At 41.7% G+C, this 22,962-nt stretch overlaps 1 protein-coding gene across 1 annotated transcript in view; it reads left to right on the forward strand.

Moving 5' to 3' along the window:
- Positions 1-1,335: 1,335 nt before the first annotated feature.
- syne1a (spectrin repeat containing, nuclear envelope 1a) overlaps positions 1,336-22,962 on the forward strand; it is a 232,178-nt gene continuing 210,551 nt past the window's right edge. The window contains exon 1 of the mRNA XM_034287789.1: positions 1,336-1,590. Within this exon, the coding sequence (XP_034143680.1) occupies positions 1,521-1,590 (70 nt within the window). The 5' untranslated portion in view covers positions 1,336-1,520. The remainder of the gene's footprint in view (positions 1,591-22,962) is intronic.

Here is a 22,962-nt window from a genome sequence, read left to right on the forward strand (position 1 = left end):
CAGTCAAGCATTGGAGGAGTGCTTAAACTTTTGACTGGCAGGGACTATTTTAATCACAGTCAGGAGTATGTTCGACTTTAGCACTGATGTATATTTAAAAAAAGTATTTTCTGAAGTGCCAATATTAAATTGACACAGCATGAAGTCTGTATAGCTACCTGTGGTGTGCATTTGAGAGTTCCTAGCTGTTGAAAACCAATTTTCAGAAACAGTGGGTTGAAAAATCCCCCTGAAAAGGAATGATCCATCTGTCACACGTAAATATTGTTAAGGGTGATAAAAGGTCTCACATTATTGGTTATGATTTCAGCCTTTACAGTGTTAATACTTTTTCATTGCAGTCAAAAGAGCTTATACAGACACACAGCCTACAAACAATAAATTAATATCAAGGTCCTAATAAAATAGGGTTACCCTTTGCCTTCAGAACAGCTGCAATCCTTCTAGGAATTCTATCATACAAGTTGTGAACTAGGTAGTGGGATATTTTACCATTCCTTGAGAAGAAAAGCCTCAAGGGAGCTGGAAAACTCCAGAACTTCCCATAAAGGTTCAATGATGATAAGATCTGGGGAGGCTATAAAAGGCGTTTGACGTAACCCTGGTGTTCTTCAAACCACTCATTAGTTTAGCAGCGTGTATGGGGGCGTTATCATCCTCAAATAAATATAAATATCCTCATATAAAATGGCCTCATTCCTTGAATGAGAAATCATCAGACCCAATGACTTCCTGGAGATGGTCGCTCATAGCATTGCAGATCATCCATCATGTTTAACATGAGATCTCATGAAAAATGTGTGATTCCCCAAAATGTCCCCCAACATGTGAAACACATGTGCTCACATTTTAAAACATCTAAGCCTAGATAAAAATTTTCAAAAAACATATTTGAAACTTGTGTGCCATACTGAATTTCCTTTTCTAATTTTTTCAAAATATGGCAAACCCCACAGTGAGTTTAAATACCTCTGCTTTGCATATACAAAAGCTGCATTTTCAAAATGTTTGTGTCTCCTTGACATCCACTGTACATGCCACGTAAGATTGTATGGGGACATTTTGTGTTGACAAAGAAAACAGGTGGTCTTCTTTCTGTCTTTTCCCAATGTCTCTCTTTCACTCTCAGAGATGTCTAACTATTGGCACAAGCACCTCATAACGCACAGATTAGACACTGGGGGGCAGTACATGCAGACCAACAAGCTGTCCTGTCTTCAGGAGAGAGCCTGAGGAGAGGAAGAGAGAGAGAAATAGTCAGCATAAGAGACAGGGAGGGGGCAGCGTGAGGCAGACATACATACAGACAGGGGAGGAGCTTGAGACAGTGTGCGATTGCAGCAGGGATGACTTGTTTAGGAGGATACAGCAGCATGGACCCAGTATAGACCCTAGTGAGTTTGGACTGGAGACTCAAGCTTTTGAAATACTAAGAACTGATTCCTGACCAGAGGTTCAATTGCAGGTAAGGTTGTGGGACTGTGTCTGGAGCTCAACTTGACTGACCCTAGGGCAGCGGCATGGCATCATCACCCCAGCGCTATGGACGATCAACCAGAGATATTGCCAACGTGATGCAGAGACTGCAGGGTAGGTGTTTCTTGCATACGTATTCATTCATTCTCCTGCTCAGTCTGCAGTGTTTTGAAAGGTGACCTAGTGCTGAGGTTGAGGCATGACACAGCAAAACCTGCTTTGAGATGGATTTACATCTGACAGTTAAGTGATTTAGTTGAGTCCCTCATCCAGAGCGACTTAAAGTGCTTACAGAGCACTTTAAGTCAATGACATAATGACATAATCTTTGTACCTTTGTAATTGAATCCACAGCTCTGGTATTGACTGTATGATTACATTTATAATTGGTTACTAAAATGATGTGAAATTCTTATTTGCATGTAAACAGATACTTTTATACCGGCAATGCAGCCAGATTCTATTCATACGCCTTTGATTTCTCTGAAAGTGCATTGACTTCTGTTGCAAAATCTGAGATAACTGACTGCAAAATCCAATGTCACTTTGCACAAATGCTGTATTCAAGCAGAAAGTCACGCAGGAATTTTAAGGTTGCTGTCAACATCGTTGTGTCTAGCGTAGTGTTTCCCTCAGGCCTCTCAGTACGTTGAAGGTCAACATTGGGGGGAGTTTTACTCCATGTGATGCTCCATGTGATCCAGGTGAAAGTAGTTACCAGGGATGTCTGGGTCCCAGATTATATGTCTCACTGCAGGACAGCTGTAGCTATGGCCATACGTGTTTGTCTGTCTGAGTGTGTGGTAGAGCTTAGAGTGGGAAAGCTAATCCTCTGTGGAGCTGACATGGTGAAGACTATTCTTTTTACTCCGTACCAGCAGGAATGCTTACTTTGCCTGATATTGGCCATGTGGACAGATTTACAACTATCCCAAAAGATTGCATTCTGTATTTTTTGCACTGTGCCATATTTCCAGTGAGTTACATATAGTACAAGTTTGTGTGACCTATACTGTTGTTGTAATTCACATTCGGTTATATGCAATTACTGTATTTTTTATGTGGGCAAGTAGTCTCCCTGTTTGAATGAATCCTCCTCTCTGGAAAGTCAATACCCATTCTTATCTTTTAGGATCCTAAGAACATGATTGTGTGTCTCTAGTTGATTTAAGTTTTTTCGCAAATGCTAGCACACTAATTCTGGTTCTATTAAGAATTTACACATAATCATTTTGAGAATTTCTGAAGGGAACACAATTTATCCCACCCTGTGAGTACAATTCACCTGTTTTTACACACATCTCTGTATTTTAAGGCAGTACTGTCACCATGTAGTCATGTAAAAAAAATACATTACCATTCAATATACCAAACACAAGAAAAACAGTTCAAGAAAATTACATCAATTTGAGCCTTGTATTCATATTCTATAATATGTATCTAAATGTAAAGCGCTGCTTGCCCTACAGGGATGGTTATAATTTTTGTATTAAATATCTAATGAAATTCATGAAATCAAAACCCCAGTGTTTGCTTAAATGTTTTGGGTCAGGGTTTTAATGGAAGACCCATTTTCGGCTCAGCTTTAGCTCCTTGACTGATGTCCTGAATTTCTGTTCAAGAATCTCCTGGTATATCTCAGAATTCATGTTTACCTTGATGATGTGCAGTCAAACAGGTCCTGATGAGGAAAAGCCCCAGATCTTGACATTCCTAACAAAATGATTGACTGTTGGGATAAGGCTATTTTTGTGGTTGTTGTTGTTTCTGGACACATTACTAGACACATCTGTCCAAAAAATGTATTTCCAGAAACAGTCCGGTTTGTCCAGGTGGAAAAAGTTAAGGTTGGTTCTTTTTTAACAGCAGATGTTTCTTCCAACAGTAGCAAACCTCCCATCAATGACATGTTGATTCAGTGTTCTTATTTTTTTTACGCATACACACAGGGCCGGATCCAGGCATAAGCAACAGAAGCAGTTGCCTGCTAGGGAGCCCCCGACTGATAGGGGAGAGGGGGACCTAACTGACATTTTGCTTAGGGCCCCCAACAGGTTAGATACTAGATTTTCTTGTAGCTCTTGGGGATATTTTGTAAAGATGTCCACTTCTACAGTTGGCTGAGGTCCTGTAATGTTAAATGCTCTCCAGTTGTAAATGATTAGCCTCACAGTGGACTGATGGAGCTAAACTTTTTTGTGATTGTTTTATAGCCTTCCTCCAACTAATGTGCTCTCACTACCCTCTTCATCATGTCGTCTGAAATATTATTTCCTCATCATGGTATGTTTGCATTTATCTGTACAGATGTCACTCATCTAATTCTAGCACCAAGGGGGCAGTCCATGACGATGCATGCCTTGTTATACTGCAATATAATGCGGCATGTTGCAGTGCCATGCACCACGGACAAAAAACATAAAATCAAAAATAAGACAAGCCACGAGGGGGGCATCTGTGAGAACGTCAACATATCGTTTTTTATTGCTTTTATTCAAGCCTGTGTTGCTGTCAATCAACCTCTGACAGTATAGTAATTTAGATGAAAACCTTTTGGAAGAACTGTTATAAAATATACTTTCCCCAATACAATTTGATGAAACATGCTACAATATGCCACATCAGACCCAAACAAAAACATAATTTAAGTATTTAATTAACGTAGCATGTTTACATGGTTGACTTTCCGGTTTGTTAAACGGGCAATTAGCATATGCGTTCAACTCATCATTGTTTCATTAAATCAGTTGTGCTCATAGGTTTGCATATCCTAGATGAAATTGTGAAATGTAGGCATTGATTTAGAAAATATGACTGATCATGCAATTCTTGTATTATTATACTTGAGGCGTCATACCATTTTCCCAAGTCAATGTCAATGACGTTAGCTGGTGCCTTCTATTCAAAGCCTTAGGGCCTAGCCAATGAGCGCTGAGCTCAGTAAGATTTTTCTACCAAGAGACTTCCAAATAATAATTTATTTAAGGATAGAGATCATATCAAGCCATTTAATATCACATAGTTGTTTAGCTCCTTTTTAAATCATAATGATAACCGAAATGACCCAAATGGCCCTGGTCAAAGGTTTACATACCCTTGAATGTTTGGCCTTGTTAGAGACACACAAGGTGACACAATTTAAAGGTGTTTAAAGGATAATTAATTTAAAGGCATTTAAAGGTGAATTTCCCACACCTGTGGCTTTTTAAATTGCAATTAGTGTCTGTGTATAAATAGTCAATGAGTTTGTTAGCTCTCACGTGGATGCACTGAGCAGGCTAGATACTGAGGCATGTAGAGCAGAAAAGAACTGTCAAAAGACCTGGACAAGGTAATGGACCTTTATAAAGATGGAAAAGGATATAAAAACATATCCAAAGCCTTGCAAATGCCAGTCAGTACTGTTCAATTACTTATTAGGGAAGTGGAAAATTCTGGCCAAGGTCAGGTAGACCAAGAACGATTTCAGCCAAAACTGCCAGAAGAATTGTTCGGGATACAAAGAAAAACCCACAGGTAACCTCAGGAGAGGCTGCTCTGGAAAAAGACGGTGTGATTGTTTCAAGGAGCACAATACGACGATACTTTTACAAAAATGAGCTGCATGGTCAAGTTCAATCAATCATATTTACAGTATCTCACAAAAGTGAGTACACCCCTCATGTTTGCAAATATTTGATTATATCTTTTCATGTGACAACACTGAAGAAATGACACTTTGCTACAATGTAAAGTAGTGATTGTACAGCTTGGATAACAGTGTACATTTGCTGTCCCCTCAAAAAAAGTGCCGAACTGTCCCATAAGGTCCTCAGAAAGGGTAACTGTGGCTTTCGGACGAGGTGGGGAGTGGTCTATGTCGCGGTTGCTAGACCCTGTGTCAAACCCCAGACAGGACTGACTCGGTGTGTGGATTCAGCAAAGATCTGTTTGCAGACACACTCGTTCCTCCTGACTCCTGTCCTTGTCTGACTGGCTGGAACTCTCTTCGCCTATGCTCCGGCATCCATGGCAAGTCCTCCTCAAAGACCCTGCTGTAGCTGTCTGGTGGGCTCCTCCAGCCTCTCTCGTTCCCCTAGCAGGCCGTCAAGGCATCTTGGTGAAGCTTGTCGTCTTTCCCTGGGGGCTTATGGCAGGCAACCGGGGTTATGTGCAAGGCCCATGCACTGCTGTGAGCTCCTCTTCACATGTCAGTTCCTTTCATGCCTCTCCGCGTTGGCCCACAATTGGTTGAAGAGCCGGCAGTCCCGGCCAAGGATGACAGGAACTTTACTCTGGCCCGTGGGTACCCTTGGACGTCGCCATGTATGCATGATACCCTTACATCGCCCTCAAGTCCTGTTCAATCACCATGTATATCCTTTTGGCAGAGGGAGACCATGCTGCCAGAGTCCAGGAATGCGACTGTTTCCATTCTGCCTATCTGCAGTGGGACATGCCGTGCTGGGGCCATCTCCGCCTGCCAGCAGGGGGCTTGATGGGAACATCCCATGTCTGGGAGGGGCCAGGGCTTGGGTTAGGGGGCTCAGTGGGCAGTTTTTTGGGCAGTTCCTTGCAATGTGGGTCCTAGGGCCTTGCCACCTGAGACACCTGACCGTGCAGGACATGGGTTTTGTGTCTCGTTCTCTGTGGCCACTTCTCACTCTTCCTCTCAACTTGCCTTCGGACTTCTCATGCCGGCTTCCCCAGCCTTCTGGCCTCTACGAGGGACTCAGTAGCACAAAGGTCTCAATAGCCACAACCAGGGCAACTATTGTCCGGGGGTTGCTCAGGCTCACCGTTCTCAGTAGACTGGTTGGCAACTCTCTTAAGCACTTGTCGACAGCAACTGTCTCCAATAGTTCCGCTACAGTCCTGGTAGCCCCTAGCCAGCCTCTCATGAGCCAGACCAACTGAAACCCCTGCCCTCTCCTGAAACGTGATTCCTCCTCCCTATAGGTCCACCCATGGAACCTCTGGGCCCTCTTGCGAGGGATCAGGTTATACCGGACCAGCACCTCTGCCTTCAATTTGCCATAGGCCAGCTCCATTTCCTTGCTCAGGTCGTAATATGCCGCCTGCTGGCCCTGTCAGCAGGGGCGAGATCAGCCCTGCCCAGTCACCTTCAGGCCATCACTCTTGCCTGGCTGTCTGTTCGAAGTGAAGTAAGCCTCAATGTCATCCTCCTTGCTCATCCGTGGGATCAGACTGTTCACACTTTGCAGGACTCTCCTGGCGGCAGGTCTCTCCTGCGCCAGGTCCTGTTGGATCGCAGCCAGTGTTTGCGCCTGTTGTATGGCGCATGTCAAATTTGGGCTAGAATGGCCTCGCTCATCCTCTATGCTTCGTCCTGGTCTCTGCTGGGGAGGGAATCCGTCTCAGCTAAGCTGCACGTATCCTCCACCAATGTGAAAGGTTGTACCTTTTATGGACCCGCCCTTAAGCGGGACAGTACGAAAAAGAGACACAGAGACACAAATTACAATGGAGCAATGAAGGAAGTTATGTTTATTTCTTCTCTGGTTTGTGTCCACCCCCAGAAGAGTGTGCTGTCAGCCCGCTCTGTCCGGCTGATCCCTCAAAGTACATCCAGGCGAGGTATCCCTTATATGTCATGCATTTGGTTCAGGTATAGTTATGGGATAAACTTTCTGACAATTTCATTATTCATAATAGTGAAATGTTATTACAACTTATTTTATCATTATATATTTGGATTGTAATCAATATCTTTCAAACATAGCAGATTACAATAGCATGTCGTAAAATCTTTACTGTATTTGCTGTGCTGAATCCTTTTCTGAGTCTCTAAAAACAGAGATGCAACATCAATCCCCTGGATTGGACCATGACTGTACGTTCACCAAAACTCCTGATGAATATGATACAGGACCCTACAGGTTAATATTTTCATTAAAGTTTCTCAGTATACCAAGGACATTCTGACCTTCCAATGGAAGAATATCCCTCTCAGGACAGCAGAAGTACCTTTCATGCTAAGGACAAGATATATCGTCACCAGACAGATCACATCAATCAGAATATCTTACCTTATCCTGAAGGTCCTGGGTTTGGCCTACTGACCCCTCCTCAGACCACGTTCACACCCATTGTTCTTTATCTGTGGCCCCCCTTGTTTCTTCAATACCAAGCAGGGCCAAACTGGATTATTGTAGTGAAATTAAAAATTTCTGTTGAGGAACAGTGGAAGTGTATTTGACGAAGAGGAGCGTCTGGCCTCACCAGCTGTCTCCAACAGACCCTTGGTGATGTTCATCAGGGTTCCTGCATAAAATTTGCTTCTCGAAAGATCTGGAACACCAGGTTTGGGCCATCGGCCCCACACACCTGAGCTCGCCTGGAGAGTTGTGAAACTCTGAGCCAACTGGAATGTAACTAAATGCATGATATTGTGGACAATTGTGACAATATTCAGGAACGGAGGTGTATGTCGCATGTCAATTCTTTTCAGGAAAGCAATTTGTAAGAAGAAAAACACGTTCTGGGACATTTTGTATTTTTTGAAGAAATGCCTTCTTGAAGATTTTTCATGTGACAAAATAACAAACTAGTATGCGCAATGTAAATATGAATACAATGTAAAACTCAAACCCTTGTTTAACCAGCAGAAAAAATACAGGATTCTTCCTGCTATACATTGGCTGAGATAATGAAGGGGCTGGACATGCTGACACACAGAGTTTTGATCAGTCTGCCAAGTCACCGGCTTCTGTCATAACGTAACTACTTAGTAAATCATTGTTACCCTGGGATTTTCAAACATGGACAACTACGAATGCATTGCTAGAGCTGTCACCCAGATCACTGCCCTGAATTTAGCTGGCGTTGTCAACAAATCTGAATGGGAACATGTTGTAAAAAAATACTTTCTGGAGGACAATGATGCCATGACCCTCTCAGAAGATGAATTATGTCAGTGATAATGATGAGGAAATCCCAGACTGGGATACTGTTCAAAATTTTGTCAGAGAACGAGACATTGCAGATTTTTCTGATGAAAGTGATGTTGAAGTAACTAAGATATACAGTGTTGTTGTCACAGAGGAAGTTGACCGTGTGATGAAATCAGTAGAATGTTCTGTGCAAGCAGTGTATGAAATGGAAATTGACAAAATTCAGGCATTTCATTGCAAATGCAGAAATGTCCGAAAAGAAAACACTGGCCCGTGTTGTATAAAACAACTGTATACAGATAATATTAACAAATAAAGGGCATCCATGACAGAGGAAATTTTGAACACATTGAGTGTGAACTGTAGCGAAAACACACAGCATCATAAACAAAGCCAACAGACCAAACGCAAACAACAAAGGACTTCATATGTATTTAGTCTGCCGTGAAACATTCCTACATGTATACAGGTAAGTATAACATTTGCTAACTAGCTACAGATAATTCCTTTTCACTTTTCAGAAAGTTTTCAGAAAGTTTTCATAGTAGTTTGCATTGCTAGTTATATAGCTATAGCTACTGACATTAATATTTACGTTAGCTAGCTAGGTAACAATGTTAACTTACAGATTGCGAACATTTCTTGGTTTCTAGCTTGTTTGTTGGGTAGCTTGCTTTACCTGATTGACCAGTCATTCATCCAACTGTGTGTGTTATTATGACCAACTGTTATGGGTAGACTAAAAAAGTGAGTCATTCAATTATCATGTTAACAGTTAACTAGGTAAGCCTAATCTTTGTTCTAAACTGTTTTCTCTTGAATTTCTTTCAGCATCAGCAGAAAACATCTGAATTTTCTCCACCAGTCCTACTAGGAGAATGGTACATTGACCCCCACCCAAAAGTGAACCAGAATGCTCAGGTAAAGCAGCAGTCTGGTGTCTGTAAAGGAGTCAATGACAACAATTGGTATGTAAAGCTTAATCAACACATCTTGATTATTTTGTTGGATTTTTTTAAATGATTTGCACTCCTTTTACTGTTTTTGTATTATCTGTATTTCTTTGCTTGATACACATTGCGTGTTAAAAAATCCAAGTTGGTATTAGCCCAGCAAACCACCAAGTGACTGAAGTAAAGAAGAGCTACTGGCTCAAGACAACAGGTCTTGAGAGATGCCTCACCAAGCTTGCAGACCATGGTGTCTCAATTTCCATCCTGGCCACAGACTGCCACCCATCAGAGCAGACGATCATGAAAGAACAGCATAGTACAGTATGAGTATGACCTGTGGCACATAATGAAGGACATGAAAAAACGAGTACTAAATATCAAGTCCCCAGATCTGATGAAATGGGTAAAGTGCATATCCAACCACCTGTGCTTCTCTGTGGAGACATGCAATGGGAATAAGACAAACCTGAAGGAGAAGTGTACCTCCATACTGCATCAAATAACCAATGTGCAAGAGTGGCTGTCCAATGAAACAGTCTCCAGGTGTGAACACCCTCCATATACACATGAAAAAGAGAGTTGCCGTCCCTGGATCCAGAAGAAGTCAACAGCATTTGAAGGTCTACAAAAGCTTGTTCTGCATAAGTTGCTGCTAAAGAAGCTGGAGAAAACCACTGCAGGATTCCACACAGGAGAAATAGAGAGTGTACATTCTCTACACAAAATACTACTACTAAAAGAACAAAATATAGTCAGGAAAGCTTTCAGGCACATCTCTGTGTGGCTGCCTTAGACGGTCTGAGTATTTCACAATCTGCTCAGTAACTGGGATTTTCACGCACAACCATTTCTAGGGTTTACAAAGAATGGTGTGAAAAGGGAAAAACATCCAGTATGCGGCAGTCCTGTGGGCGAAAATGCCTTGTTGATGCTAGAGGTCAGAGGAGAATGGGCCGACTGATTCAAGCTGATAGAAGAGCAACGTTGACTGAAATAACCACTTGTTACAACCGAGGTATGCAGCAAAGCATTTGTGAAACAGAGTGAGAACATGGATCCATCATGCCTTGTTACCACTGTGCAGGCTGGTGGTGGTGGTGTGATGGTGTGGGGGATGTTTTCTTGGCACACTTTAGGTCCCTTAGTGCCAATTGGGCATAGTATAAATGCCACGGCCTACCTGAGCATTGTTTATGACCATGTCCATCCCTTTATGACCACCATGTACCCATCCTCTGATGGCTACTTCCAGCAGGATTATGCACCACGTCACAAAGCTCGAATCATTTCAAATTGGTTTCTTGAACATGGCAGTGAGTTCACTGTACTGGAATGGCCCCCACTGTCACCAGATCTCAACCCAATAGAGCATCTTTGGGATGTGGTGGAACGGGAGCTTCATGCCCTGGATGTGCATCCAACAAATCTCCATCAACTGCAAGATGCTATCCTATCAATATGGGCCAACATTTTTAAAGAATGCTTTCAGCACCTTGTTGAATCAATGCCACGTAGAATTAAGGCAGTTCTGAAGGTGAAAGGGGGTCAAACACAGTATTAGTATGGTGTTCCTAATAATCCTTTAGGTGAGTGCATTTTAACATATTTTCTTCTTCCAATTCAGACAATGACCCAAAAAGCTCTATTTTTGTCTCATCAGACCACATGACCTTCTCCCATTCCTCCTCTGAAACATCCACATGGTCATTGGCAAACTTCAGACGGGTATGGACATGCGCAGGCTTGAGCAGGGGGACCTTGCGTGCGCTGCAGGACTTTAATCCATGACGGCGTAATGTGTTACTAATTGTTTTCTTTGAGACTGTGGTCCCAGCTCTCTTCAGATCATTGACCAGGTTCTGCCGTGTAGTTCTGGGTTGATCCCTCACCATCCTCATGATCACCACGAGGTGAGATCTTGCATGGAGCCCCTGACCGAGGGAGATTGACCGTCATCTTGAACTTCTTCCATTTTCTAATAATTGCGCCAACAGTTGTTGCCTTCTCACCAAGCTGCTTGCCTATTGTCCTGTAGCCCATCCCAGCCTTGTGCAGATCTACAATTTTATCCCTGATGTCCTTATACAGCTCTCTGGTCTTGGCCATTGTGGAGAGGTTGGAGTCTGTTTGATTGAGTGTGTGGACAGGAGTCTTTTATACAGGTAATGAGTTCAAACAGGTGCAGTTAATACAGGTAATGAGTGGAGAACAGGTGGGCTTCTTAAAGAAAAACTAACAGGTCTGTGAGTGCAATAATTCTTACTAGTTGGTAGGTGATCAAATACTTATGTCATGCAATAAAATGCTAATTAACTATTAAAAAATCATACAAAGTGATTTTCTGGATTTTTAGAATCAGTCTCTCACAGTTGAAGTGTACCTATGATAAAAATTACAGACCTCTCATGCTTTGTAAGTAGGAAAATCTGCAAAATCGGCAGTGTATCAAATACAGTCGTATGAAAAAGTTTGGGCACCCCATGATTTTTATTTATAAATAATTGGGTGTTTGGATCAGCAATTTCATTTTGATCAATTAACTGATGGACACAGTAATATTTCATTAGTGAAATTAGGTTTATTGGATGAACAGAACATTTTTAATATGCATCAATATGAAATTAGACAGGGGCATACATTTGGGCATCCCAACTGAAAAATCACCTCAATATTTAGTAGAGCCTCCTTTTGCAAAAATAACAGCCTCTAAACGCTTCCTATAGCCTCTAATGAGTGTCTTGATTCTGGATGAAGGTATTTTGGACCATTCCTCCTTACAAAACATCTGCAGTTTAGTTAGGTTTGATGGTTGCTGAGCATGGACAGCCCTCTTCAAATCATCCCACAGATTATCAATGATATTCAGGTATGGCCATTCCAGAACATTGTACTTTTTCCTCTGCATAAATGCCCGGGTAGATTTTGAGCAGTGTTTTGGGTCGTTGTCTTGTTGAAATATCCAGCCCTTGCGTAACTTCAACTTTGTGACTGATTCTTCAGCATTATTCTTAAGAATCTGTTGATATTGAGTGAAATCTATGTGACTCTCAACTTTAACAAGATTCCCAGTACCGGCACTGGCTACATAGCCCCACAGCATGATGGAACCTCCCACAAGTTTTACTGTGGGTAGCAGCGCTGTGTTCTTTTGCCGCCATGCACAACGGCCCTTGTTATGACCAAATAACTCAATCTTTGTTTCATCAGTCCACAGCACATTATTCCAAAATGAAGCTGGCTTGTCCAAATGTGCGTTTGTATACCTCAAGCAACTCTGTGGCGTGTGTGCAGAAAAGGCTTCTTCCGCATCACTTTCCCGTACAGCTTCTCCTTGTGCAAAGTGCGCTGAATTGTTGAACGATGCACAGTGACACCATCTGCTGCAAGATTATGTTGTAGGTCTTCGGAGGTGGTCTGTGGGCTGTTTTTGACCGTTCTGACCATCCTTCGCCTTTGCCTCTCCGATATTTTACTTGACTTGCCACTTCTGGCCTTAACAAGAACTGTCCCTGTGGTGTTCCATTTCCTCACTATGTTCCTCATAGTGAGGAAATGGAACACTGACAGCTTAAATCTCTGCGATAGCTTTTTGTAGCCTTCCCCTAAACCATAATGTTGAACTTGAATAATATTTGTTTTCAGGTCATTTGAGAGTTGTTTTGAGGCCCCCATGTTGCTACGCTTCAGAGGAGAGTCAAAACAACAACTTGCAATTGGCCACCTTAAATACCTTTTCTCATGATTGGATGCACTTGCCTATGAAGTTCAAGGCTTAATGAGCTCACCAAACCAATTGTGTGTTCTAATTAATCAGTGCTAAGTAGTTCCAGGTATTCAAATCAACAAAATGACAAGGGTGCCCACATTTTTGCATAGCCTATTTTTCACATCTGATTTAATTTCATACAACTTATAATATTGCTACACTAAAACTCTTTGTCTGGAAAATACCCCAGTACTCAGCTTTTATTAGAATGAATGGGATGCCACTGTGATAATTTTCTGTGACGACAGAGTAAATTATTATGCAGCCTCAGAGGGGTGCCCAAACTTTTTCATACGGCTGTATTTGTTCTCCCCACTGTATGAGTGTTTTATCGCTATCAGAATGTTTTGAAACTGATCAGAAAGGCCGGTAACAAATACATTGACCATATCTACAATGTCTTACCAGTGATCATGACCTGGATGGAGGGGCAACTAAAATGTAGGATTGTAAATTCTATATGTAGGTAAAATGTATGACTGTACATTATTTAATCCAACATCTGGATTTTGATAGGCTATTGCTTTGTTGTCATTATTTCATTTCTAACAAAATAAAATTGCCTGACCTACTGTACCTGGGCGTTTTAGTGTGACTTCCTATTCCTATTTAATCTGAAATACATGGCACTTAGCGTTTGGTACCCAGGTTCTAATCACCCCCCCTCACTGAATGAATGACATCAATGGATGAATGGGCGATACTCCCAGATAAAAGTTCAGAGCCGAGGTTGAGCTGGAATTAATTTAAGTAGAGTGGTAGTGTTGATTAAAAATATGGCAGCAGCAATTGGCAATTAGCAATCTCTAGCCTTATAAATAAAATCAAAATCATAAAATTACAGCATAGCTTATCATCTGTCCATTCATTTTCTCTGATTATTTTACAGAGGAATCAGCTTTTTATGTAATTCATTAAATGTATTAAACTAATTAATTATAAACATAAACGGCAAGTCCATATAAAAACTGAACTAGACCAAGAAAAACTGTGCACTGCAAGCGCTTTCTTTACTGGGCTTTACCTAAGCTGTTTCATTCAGCTGTATTTACTCAGTGCAACTTATAACCTCCAAGTGAAAGATATAACACCAACATGTCATAAAAAAATAAAAAACATAATCACTGAGTTGGAAAAAGGATCCCCCTCTTGTGTCAGTATTTTGTTGAACCACCTTTTGCTTTAATTACAGCCTTTAGTCTGTTGGGATATGTCTCTACTAACTTTGCACATCTAGACGTGCACATCTTGACCACTCTTCTTCACAGAACTGCTCAAGTTCAGTTAAATTTGATGGTGACCATTTGTGGACTGCTGTCTTCAAGTCATTCCACAGATTTTCAATGGGGTTTAAGTCCGGGCTCTGACTAGGCCACGCAAGGACATTCACCTTTTTCTCCTTCAACCACCGTGTGGTCAGTTTTGCTGTGTGCTTTGGGTCATTGTCATGTTGGAAGGTAAATCTTCTTCCCATTGATAACCTTCTGGCAGAGAACGGCAGATTTTCCTCAAGAATTTGACAGTATTTTGCCCCATCCATTTTTCCTTCTATCCTCCAGTCCCTGCTGCAGAGAAACAACCCCATAACATAATATTACCACCTCCATGCTTTACTTTAGGAATGGTGTTATTTGGATGGTGAGCTATATTGGATTTTCGCCAGATATATCGTTTGGCGTTGAGGCCAAATAATTAAATTTTTGTCTCATCTGACCATAACAACTTTTTCCACGTGGCCTTAGAATCGTCAAGGTGCCTTTTGGCAAAGCTCAGTCGTGACTGCAGGTGGCCTTTCTGGAGGAGTGGCTTTTTTCTTGCAACCCTCCCATACAATTTTGTCACATGCACACAATGACCAGAGTTTGTCATGAATTCCTGCAACTGCTTCAGAGTTGCTGTAGGCCTCTTGGTAGCCTCTCTGACCAGTTTCCTCCTGGCTCTTTCATCCAGTTTGGAGCAACATCTTGACCATGGGGTGGGTCTGTGTTGTACCAAATACCTTCCACTTCTTAATAATAGACTTCACTGTGCTTCTAGGCACTGATAAAGCATTATAATTTTTTTTGTATCCATCTCCTAACTTGTGCCTGTCCACAACTTCATCCCGGAGATCTTTTGACAATGCCTTGCCACCCATAGTTGATTGTTTTCTTCAGTTGCAATACCAAGGACTGAAATGCTTCATGTTTCATGCTGAGCTAATCAAAATTACCACAGCTGATCACAGTTGAAAGTCAATTGGCTTTGTGTGCTATTGAGAAGGTGATTAACTACACCTGTTTGGGTTTACAAGTCATTTTTAGGAGGGGGGTGATTCTTTTTCCAACTCAGTGATTCTGTTTTTTCATTTGTAATTTTTTTTGTTTGTATTAAATCTTTCACTTGGATGTTCTAAGTTGTAAATACAGCCCATCATTCCCAAAAAATATTTAACATTTTGATTTGTCAGACCACAGTACAGTTTTCCACTTCGCCTTAGTCCATCTGCAATGAGCTCAGGCTCTTGTTTATTAGGGGGCCAAGCAACGAAGTTGCTGGAACCCTTTTATGTTTGTATGTTTTATTAAGGGGCCAAGCAACGAAGTTGCTGGAATCCTTTTATGTTTGTACGTTTTATTATTATTATTATTATTAGGGGACCAAGTACCGTAAGTACGGTACCCTATTTTTTTTGTTAGTTTTATTTTAATTATTATTATTATTAGGGGGCCTAGCAACGAAGTTCCTGGAACCCTTTTATGTTTGTACGTTTTATTATTATTATTATTATTCTCCAGGACATTTTCAGAGGTCCATAACTCGGTCCCCTCTGGCTCAAAACGCTCAAAACTTTGCCTGATTGTATCATGGTACTCATACTCCTCATGGTGGGGCTGTAGCACTCAGTCGAAAATGGAAAAAGTGAAGCTCAGATCTCATAAACCGAATTTTGTAGAGACATGCAACCAAGTTCCAGATATACCCCTTCTCATGCTGACCAAAAACGTCTCTGAAAGTCTGGGGTCTTTCAAATTCGCCCCTTGGATTTTCCTCCATTTTGAATTTGGTGAAAAACGCGTTAATGACATCTCTTCCGAGACCGCTGAACGGATTTGCATGCCCTTTGGTGTGAAGGACCTTTGAACCATTATCTTTAAAAGTTATATAAGGAAAGTTGATATCTCAAATAGTTTGGCTGAAATCAGCTAATGAAATTGAGCTGGGTGGGTCTATGAATTTAGAAGTCCATTCATCCCAAATGGAACATCAAACAGCTATGAAACGAAACATACTCGTAGATGTGTCTGTCTATAACCATAACTGATGTTTCTCATGATTTTGCCGTTGATAAAAACACACTTAAACGACATTTCCTCCGAAACAGCTGAATGGATTTGGATAACAATTGGTGTAAAGGACGACTGGGCCATTGTCTTTAAAAGTTATATTATTGTAAATGTTTCTGGTGGATTTTCAAAATATGCATGTGCTATTTCGGGTATTATAGATCACAACCCAATGAGAATATTCAGCCTGCTGGCCGGCCCTGTGGTGTAGTGGGGACATCCCTGTTCTGCAATTTTCTGACCCTGGTTCAATTCCCCTCTGAGATGTTCCAATTGTTGTATTTCAGAAATGTGTATCCACTTGGTTTTATGTGACCCTTATATACTGTTATTGTTTTCCAAAGACACAAATCAGCCATGAAGTGAGTCATTGTTTTCGTTATAAGTAGGATGTATGGCTATTAGCTATATAGTCTTTGTGCAAGACTACTCTTTAGTTGCATAATTTTTTTTTCTTTTGTCCATGTTATTTCAGCAAAAATGTAATGGCTGAGGTAAAAGTTGCATTCTGCTGTTTAAATAGAGTAATGATTAAAGACAGCCACATAGAAAACCAGGGATTGAAATCTACCAGCGAACAACAATATTCATCCCTCCTAATCGGCTGAACTAGGATTGCCTGGTTCCTTTTCTGGTTTCAGGTCTTTTTGTTTTGTTTTGATTTCCTCTCCTTCGATTGGACATCCTGACTACTAGCGGCATTGGGCATTTTTAAATAGCAAAACATTTCTCTAGTGAGAGCATGCAGTGAGATGCTTCCTGTGCCCCGCTTGGCCCCCTAAAACGCTGCTTGCAGCTTTAATATCTGGTTTCTTCTTTGCTTCATAGAGTTTCAACCTGCATTTGTGGATGCAGCAACAAACTGTGTTCACAGACAGTGGTTTTCAGAAGTGTTCCTCAGCCCATGCAGTGATTTCCACTGCAGAATTGTCTGTTTTTATTATGTACCGTAGATAATGAGATCCCTAAACTCTTTGCAATTTTACTGTCCCAGCTTTTTTAAACTTTTCTCTACACATCAACAGGCTGTCTAGACATAATTTACTGTTTTAATATCATACAAATTCATTAATACTGATTATAATATAATACATACTTTTTTATAATAGTGTTTAATAATTGTGTGCAGTTTGTATTTGGGAATGTCATTGTACTTTATGCTTTTGTGAGGAGTCTGAGGTAAAAGTGTCGTTTCCAGTATATGACAGATAGTATGGTTTTGAGTATAATATTGTGTGTGGGTTTTAATCAGTATGGTGTGACTGTTACATTTGATAACATGTTATAGTCACAAAAAAGGCAGTTGTTGCCAGACAGATCCTGCTGCAACATACAGATGAGGAAAAACACAAGTATATGTAATTTCACTGAAAGCTGGAGCTTGTTCTAAAAATAAACATTGTCTTGAATTTGCCAGTGAAAGCGTTATCAACATTTAACAAACTGCTCAATAATGGTTTCTTGATGTTTTTTGTTAGAAATTCTCTTACTAAGGATGTGTTTTTTTGTTTATGAAATGTTACGGTGGGGGAATTCACAGCAAACTGGTGTTTACAAATAAATGTTGAACATTTAGGGTGACAATTGGCAGTCCCCTCCTTCAGCACTGTGTAACCGGTGTGATGGTGAGGGGTGCTGATCTATCTGTTGAGAAGGATGTATCTGGCCAGAGGAAGGATTAACTGACATCCGAGGGCCTTTGGTCGATAAAAACACTTATTCTTATAGACTTCAAGGCCAGCCATTTCCAACTGTTTCAGACTCTTAAGGAAAAAAGCATGAAAAGCTTTCTCCCCTTTTCTTTTTCTACTCAAGGCGGGCTTCTGACCCAACCAGTGTTTAGAAAGTCTACTATTCCACATAAACTTGAGGAAGAATCTGGAGGGGAGAGTCATGGGGTGAAATCATGTCAACAGTTATTGCATGTGGAATGGCTCCCAAGGTCTTAGCCATTAGCAACCTGCTGTCTTTCTTTACGTCCATGAAAATTTCCTTAAAAACTTCAACTCAAACTTGATATTGATATTAGTTTTCATGCAAGCGTTGGCAGAGGCTTTGTTGCTTTTCAATCTCTACTGGTGGTCAAGTAAGGATGTTTTGTAGAGATGTGTTGCTTTTTAACTATAGACCCAAATAAACAATAAAACAATGTATGGATGTTTGGTTAGTGTTACAGGTAGCTTACTGCTTTCTTCTATCAGATGTGTATGACATTACCTTGTAGAAGTGCCTATCACAGGTTTGAGTCTTCTTGGGTACGCCTCTACCAGCAGTTAACACTTAGATTTAGGCAGTTTCTCCTATTGCTTCTTAAAGATCCTCTCAAGGTACGTCAGATTGTAATGGAAGTGTCAGGGAACTGTGATCTTCAGCTCCCCTCATGGTTCTTTAAAGGGGTTGAAGTCTGGGCTTTGGCAAGGCCAGACAAGGACATCCACAGGCTTGTCCTGGAGCCAGTCCAACCAGTCCGGCTGTGTACTTTGGGTAGTTGTTGTGCCAAAAAATGAATCTTCGCCCCCCAGTCTTAGGTCCTGTGCCCTCTAGATCAGATAGGTTTTCTTCAAGGAATGATTTTCAGGACAAAAAATATTTTTCCTCATGCTTTCAGAGTCCTTCAGGTGGAATGTCATGTACCTTTTACTCAAGAGTGGCTCGGTCTACCCCACCATCGAGGCCTGATTGATGAAGTGATGCAGAGATGGTTGTCCTTCTGTCAGGTTCTCCCATCTTTGCAAAAAAATTGCGAAGATCTGTTAGATTGGCCATTGGGTTCTTGGTCACATCCATTACCAAAACTCTTCTTGCCAAGTCACTTAGTTTGGCCGGAAAACCAGATCTAACAAGAGTGTTGGTGATTCCAAACTTCTTCAATTTCACAATAATGGTGCCAACTGTGCTCCTTTGAATCTTTAAGCAATTTTTTTATAACATTTATAACAGATATTTGCCTCAATATAATTGAATCTCTGACTTTATGGTTTGATTTCTGCTGTGACATGTGTTGTGAAATGTGAGAACTTATATTGAAAGGTTTTTGTGAATCAGGTCCAATCAATTGAATGTACCCCATGTAATCAAGATTGTGATATGTTGTGAATGTAATATAATCAAATTCCTCAGATTTTATATACTTGTGTGATTTGGCTATACACTATATCAAATAAAGTCTTTGCTAATAGCTATATAAACAGAATTTACATTTTAGTCTTTGTCTCTCTTTATCAAAAGAAGACATTGTTTAATAAAAATTATAACTGTTCCCTCCAGACACACTTTAGTAGCTGATAACTGTGCAATGTAACATCAATACCAAGATAAACTTCTGGCCCAGTTTTGAGAGCTGATTTATTGTCTCCTTGTCTTTTGTACCTCTGTCTGCAAATGGTGTGGCAGAGAGAAACAGCAATTAGTGACACCATATGGCGGATAACGGGAGACTGCTTTGAACACCTCCCAGACTGAACTCTCCCATATGCTGTGAAATTAAGGCATGTTTTTTTCTCTCATTAACAGGGAAAGGGATTCTTCTGTTTTTATTTTCATTTTTCATATGTTTTCCTCGTTGAGGATGGTGGAGGCACACGTTACACGGTCACTGCAAATTGATTCCCTTCTGTTTGGATAGAAGCAGCCAGAATTGGTTATATCCTAGTGCTGTGAATATAATAATGTACCCCATACTACAGGATGTATTCAGAGAAAGAGTAATACAGAGTACTATGTGTACAGAAAAGTGAATTCTTACTCTACAATTACAACGCCATTTCCAAAGAAGTTTTAGGTGCTATGTAAAATGCAGATAGAAACAGAATGCAATGATGTGCAAATCATTTATCCATATATTTAATTGAAAATAGTACAAGGAAGACATGTCAAATGTTGAAATGGAGAAACTTTAAAAAAATACATGCCCTTTTTGAATTTGGTGCCAGAAACACATTTCAAAAAAGTTGTGACAGGGGCATGTTTACCACTGTGTTGCATCACCTGATCTTTTAACAATAGTCTGTAAAAAATTGGGAGCTGAGTAGACCAATTGCTGTAGTTTTGAAAGTGAAATGTATTCCCATTCTTACCTGATATAAGATTTCAGCTGCTAAACAGTTCGGGGTCTCCTTTGTCGTATTTTTCATTTCATAATGAGCCAAATGTTTTCAGTGGGAGACAGGTCTGGACAGCAGACAGGCCAGTTTAGCACCGGTCTCTTCTACTACGGAGCCATGCTATTATACATGCAGTGTGTGTTTTGGCATTGTCTTGCTGAAATAAGCGAGGCCTTCCCAGATAAAGATGTAATGTGGTTGGCTGCACAAGTTGCTCTGAAAACTGTACATATTGTTCAGAATTAATGTTGCGTTCATAGATGTGCAAGTCATCCATGACATGGGCACTAATGCACCCCCATACCATCACGGATGCTGGCTTTTGAACTGTGTGCTGATAAGAAGCCGGATGGTCCCTCTCCTCTTTAGTCCGGAGGATGCCCTCCGGACTAGTCATACCACAGGACAGTAACTTTTTTATGTATGTTTTTTTTTGGGTATAGTTTTATCTAATAATTGTCAATGCAGCGACATACTGTTCACAGACAATGGTTTTTGGTAGTGTTCCTGAGCCCATGCAATGATTTCCACTACAGAATGGTATCTGTTTTTAATGTCGTGCCACCTGCCAACTATTCCAGTCTTTTTTTGCCTCTCCCAACTTTTTGAAACGTGTTGCTGGCATCAAATTACAAGTGGGCATATATTTTTCAAGAAACAATAAAATGTCTCAGTTTCAACATTTGATATGTTGTCTTTGTAATGTTTTCTATTTATTATAGGGTTTAATGATTTGCACGTCTTTGCATTGTGTTTTATTTACATTTTACGCTGCGTCCTGACTTCATGATATGATGTAATGTTAGTAATAAATAAACATTGGAAGATACCTTTTTGCCATATAAAGTGTTACACATGAGTTTCTATATTAGTTTGGATATTTGAACTACACCTAAGCGTGTTGTTTGGGTTTTACTTGTGCTCAAGGCTCAGCATATGGAATGTGTTCAGAGCCAATGAGTGTATCTAAAAATGACACAAGATGATTTCCTTTTTACATGCTCCTTCTGTAGTTGCACTCAGCTTCTGATCTGGAGTCAGCTTGAAGACTGCCCACAGCCCATACATTTCCACCTGTATTTATTGACCTGCTTCTCTTCTCAAAGTTTGAATATATTGATAAATGCTGCAGCTCGAAAAGGGTATGTGGTACAGGTGTCGCGATATACCGGTATTGCCGATAACCGTGATATTAAACCTTTTTATATTGATATCATGTTAACAACCCCTCCAAGAACTGCCACCTTAACGTGGTGGAGGGGTTTGAGTACCCGAGTGACCCTAGGAGCTATGTTGTCTGGAGCTATATGCCCTGGTAGGGTCTCCCAAGGCAAACAGGTCTTAGGCGACGGGTCAGACTAAGAGCGGTTCAAAAACCCCTTAATGATGATTAAAATTATGTGTACCGTGACGTCGCCCGGTATGGCGCAGCCGGGGCCCCACCCTGGAGCCAGGCCCGGGGTTGGGGCTCGTATGCGAGCGCCTGGTGGCCGGGCCTTCCCCCATGGGGCCCGGCCGGGCTCAGCCCGAACGGGCGACGTGGGGCCGCCCTCCCGTGGGCTCACCACCCACAGGAGGGACCATAAGGGGCCGGTGCGAAGAGGATCGGGCGGCAGTCGAAGGCAGGGGCCTAGACAACCCGATCTCTGGACACGGAAACTAGCTCTAGGGACGTGGAATGTCACCTCGCTGGCGGGGAAGGAGCCTGAGTTAGTGCGTGAGGTTGAGAGGTTCCGATTAGAGGTAGTCGGGATCACCTCTACGCACGGCTTGGGCTCTGGAACCACACTCCTTGAGAGAGGATGGACTCTTCACCACTCTGGAGTTGCCCATGGTGAGAGGCGGCGGGCTGGTGTGGGTTTGCTTATAGCTCCCCAGCTCTGCCGCCATGTGTTGGAGTTTACCCCGGTGAACGAGAGGGTCGTTTCCCTGCGCCTACGGGTCGGGGATAGGTCTCTCACTGTTGTTTGTGCCTACGGGCCGAACCGCAGTGCAGAGTACCCGACCTTCTTGGAGTCTCTGGGAGGGGTGCTGGAAAGTGCTCCGACTGGGGACTCTATTGTTCTACTGGGGGACTTCAACGCCCACGTGGGCAACGACAGTGACACCTGGAGGGGCGTGATTGGGAGGAACGGCCCCCCTGATCTGAACCCGAGTGGTGTTCAGTTATTGGACTTTGTCCATAACGAACACCATGTTCAAGCATAAGGGTGTCCATCAGTGCACGTGGCACCAGGACACCCTAGGCCGCAGGTCGATGATCGACTTTGTTGTCGTCTCACCGAACCCGGTGGTGGACACCGGAAGTAAGGGATGCCGTCAAGCTGAAGAAGGAATCCTATCAGGCCTGGTTGGCTTGTGGGACTCCTGACGCAGCTGACGGGTACCGACAGGCCAAGCGGGCTGCAGCCCGGGTGGTTGTGGAGGCAAAAACTCGGGCCTGGG

Source organism: Esox lucius, chromosome 18 (genome assembly GCF_011004845.1).
Source record: "Esox lucius isolate fEsoLuc1 chromosome 18, fEsoLuc1.pri, whole genome shotgun sequence".
NCBI lineage: Eukaryota > Metazoa > Chordata > Actinopteri > Esociformes > Esocidae > Esox > Esox lucius.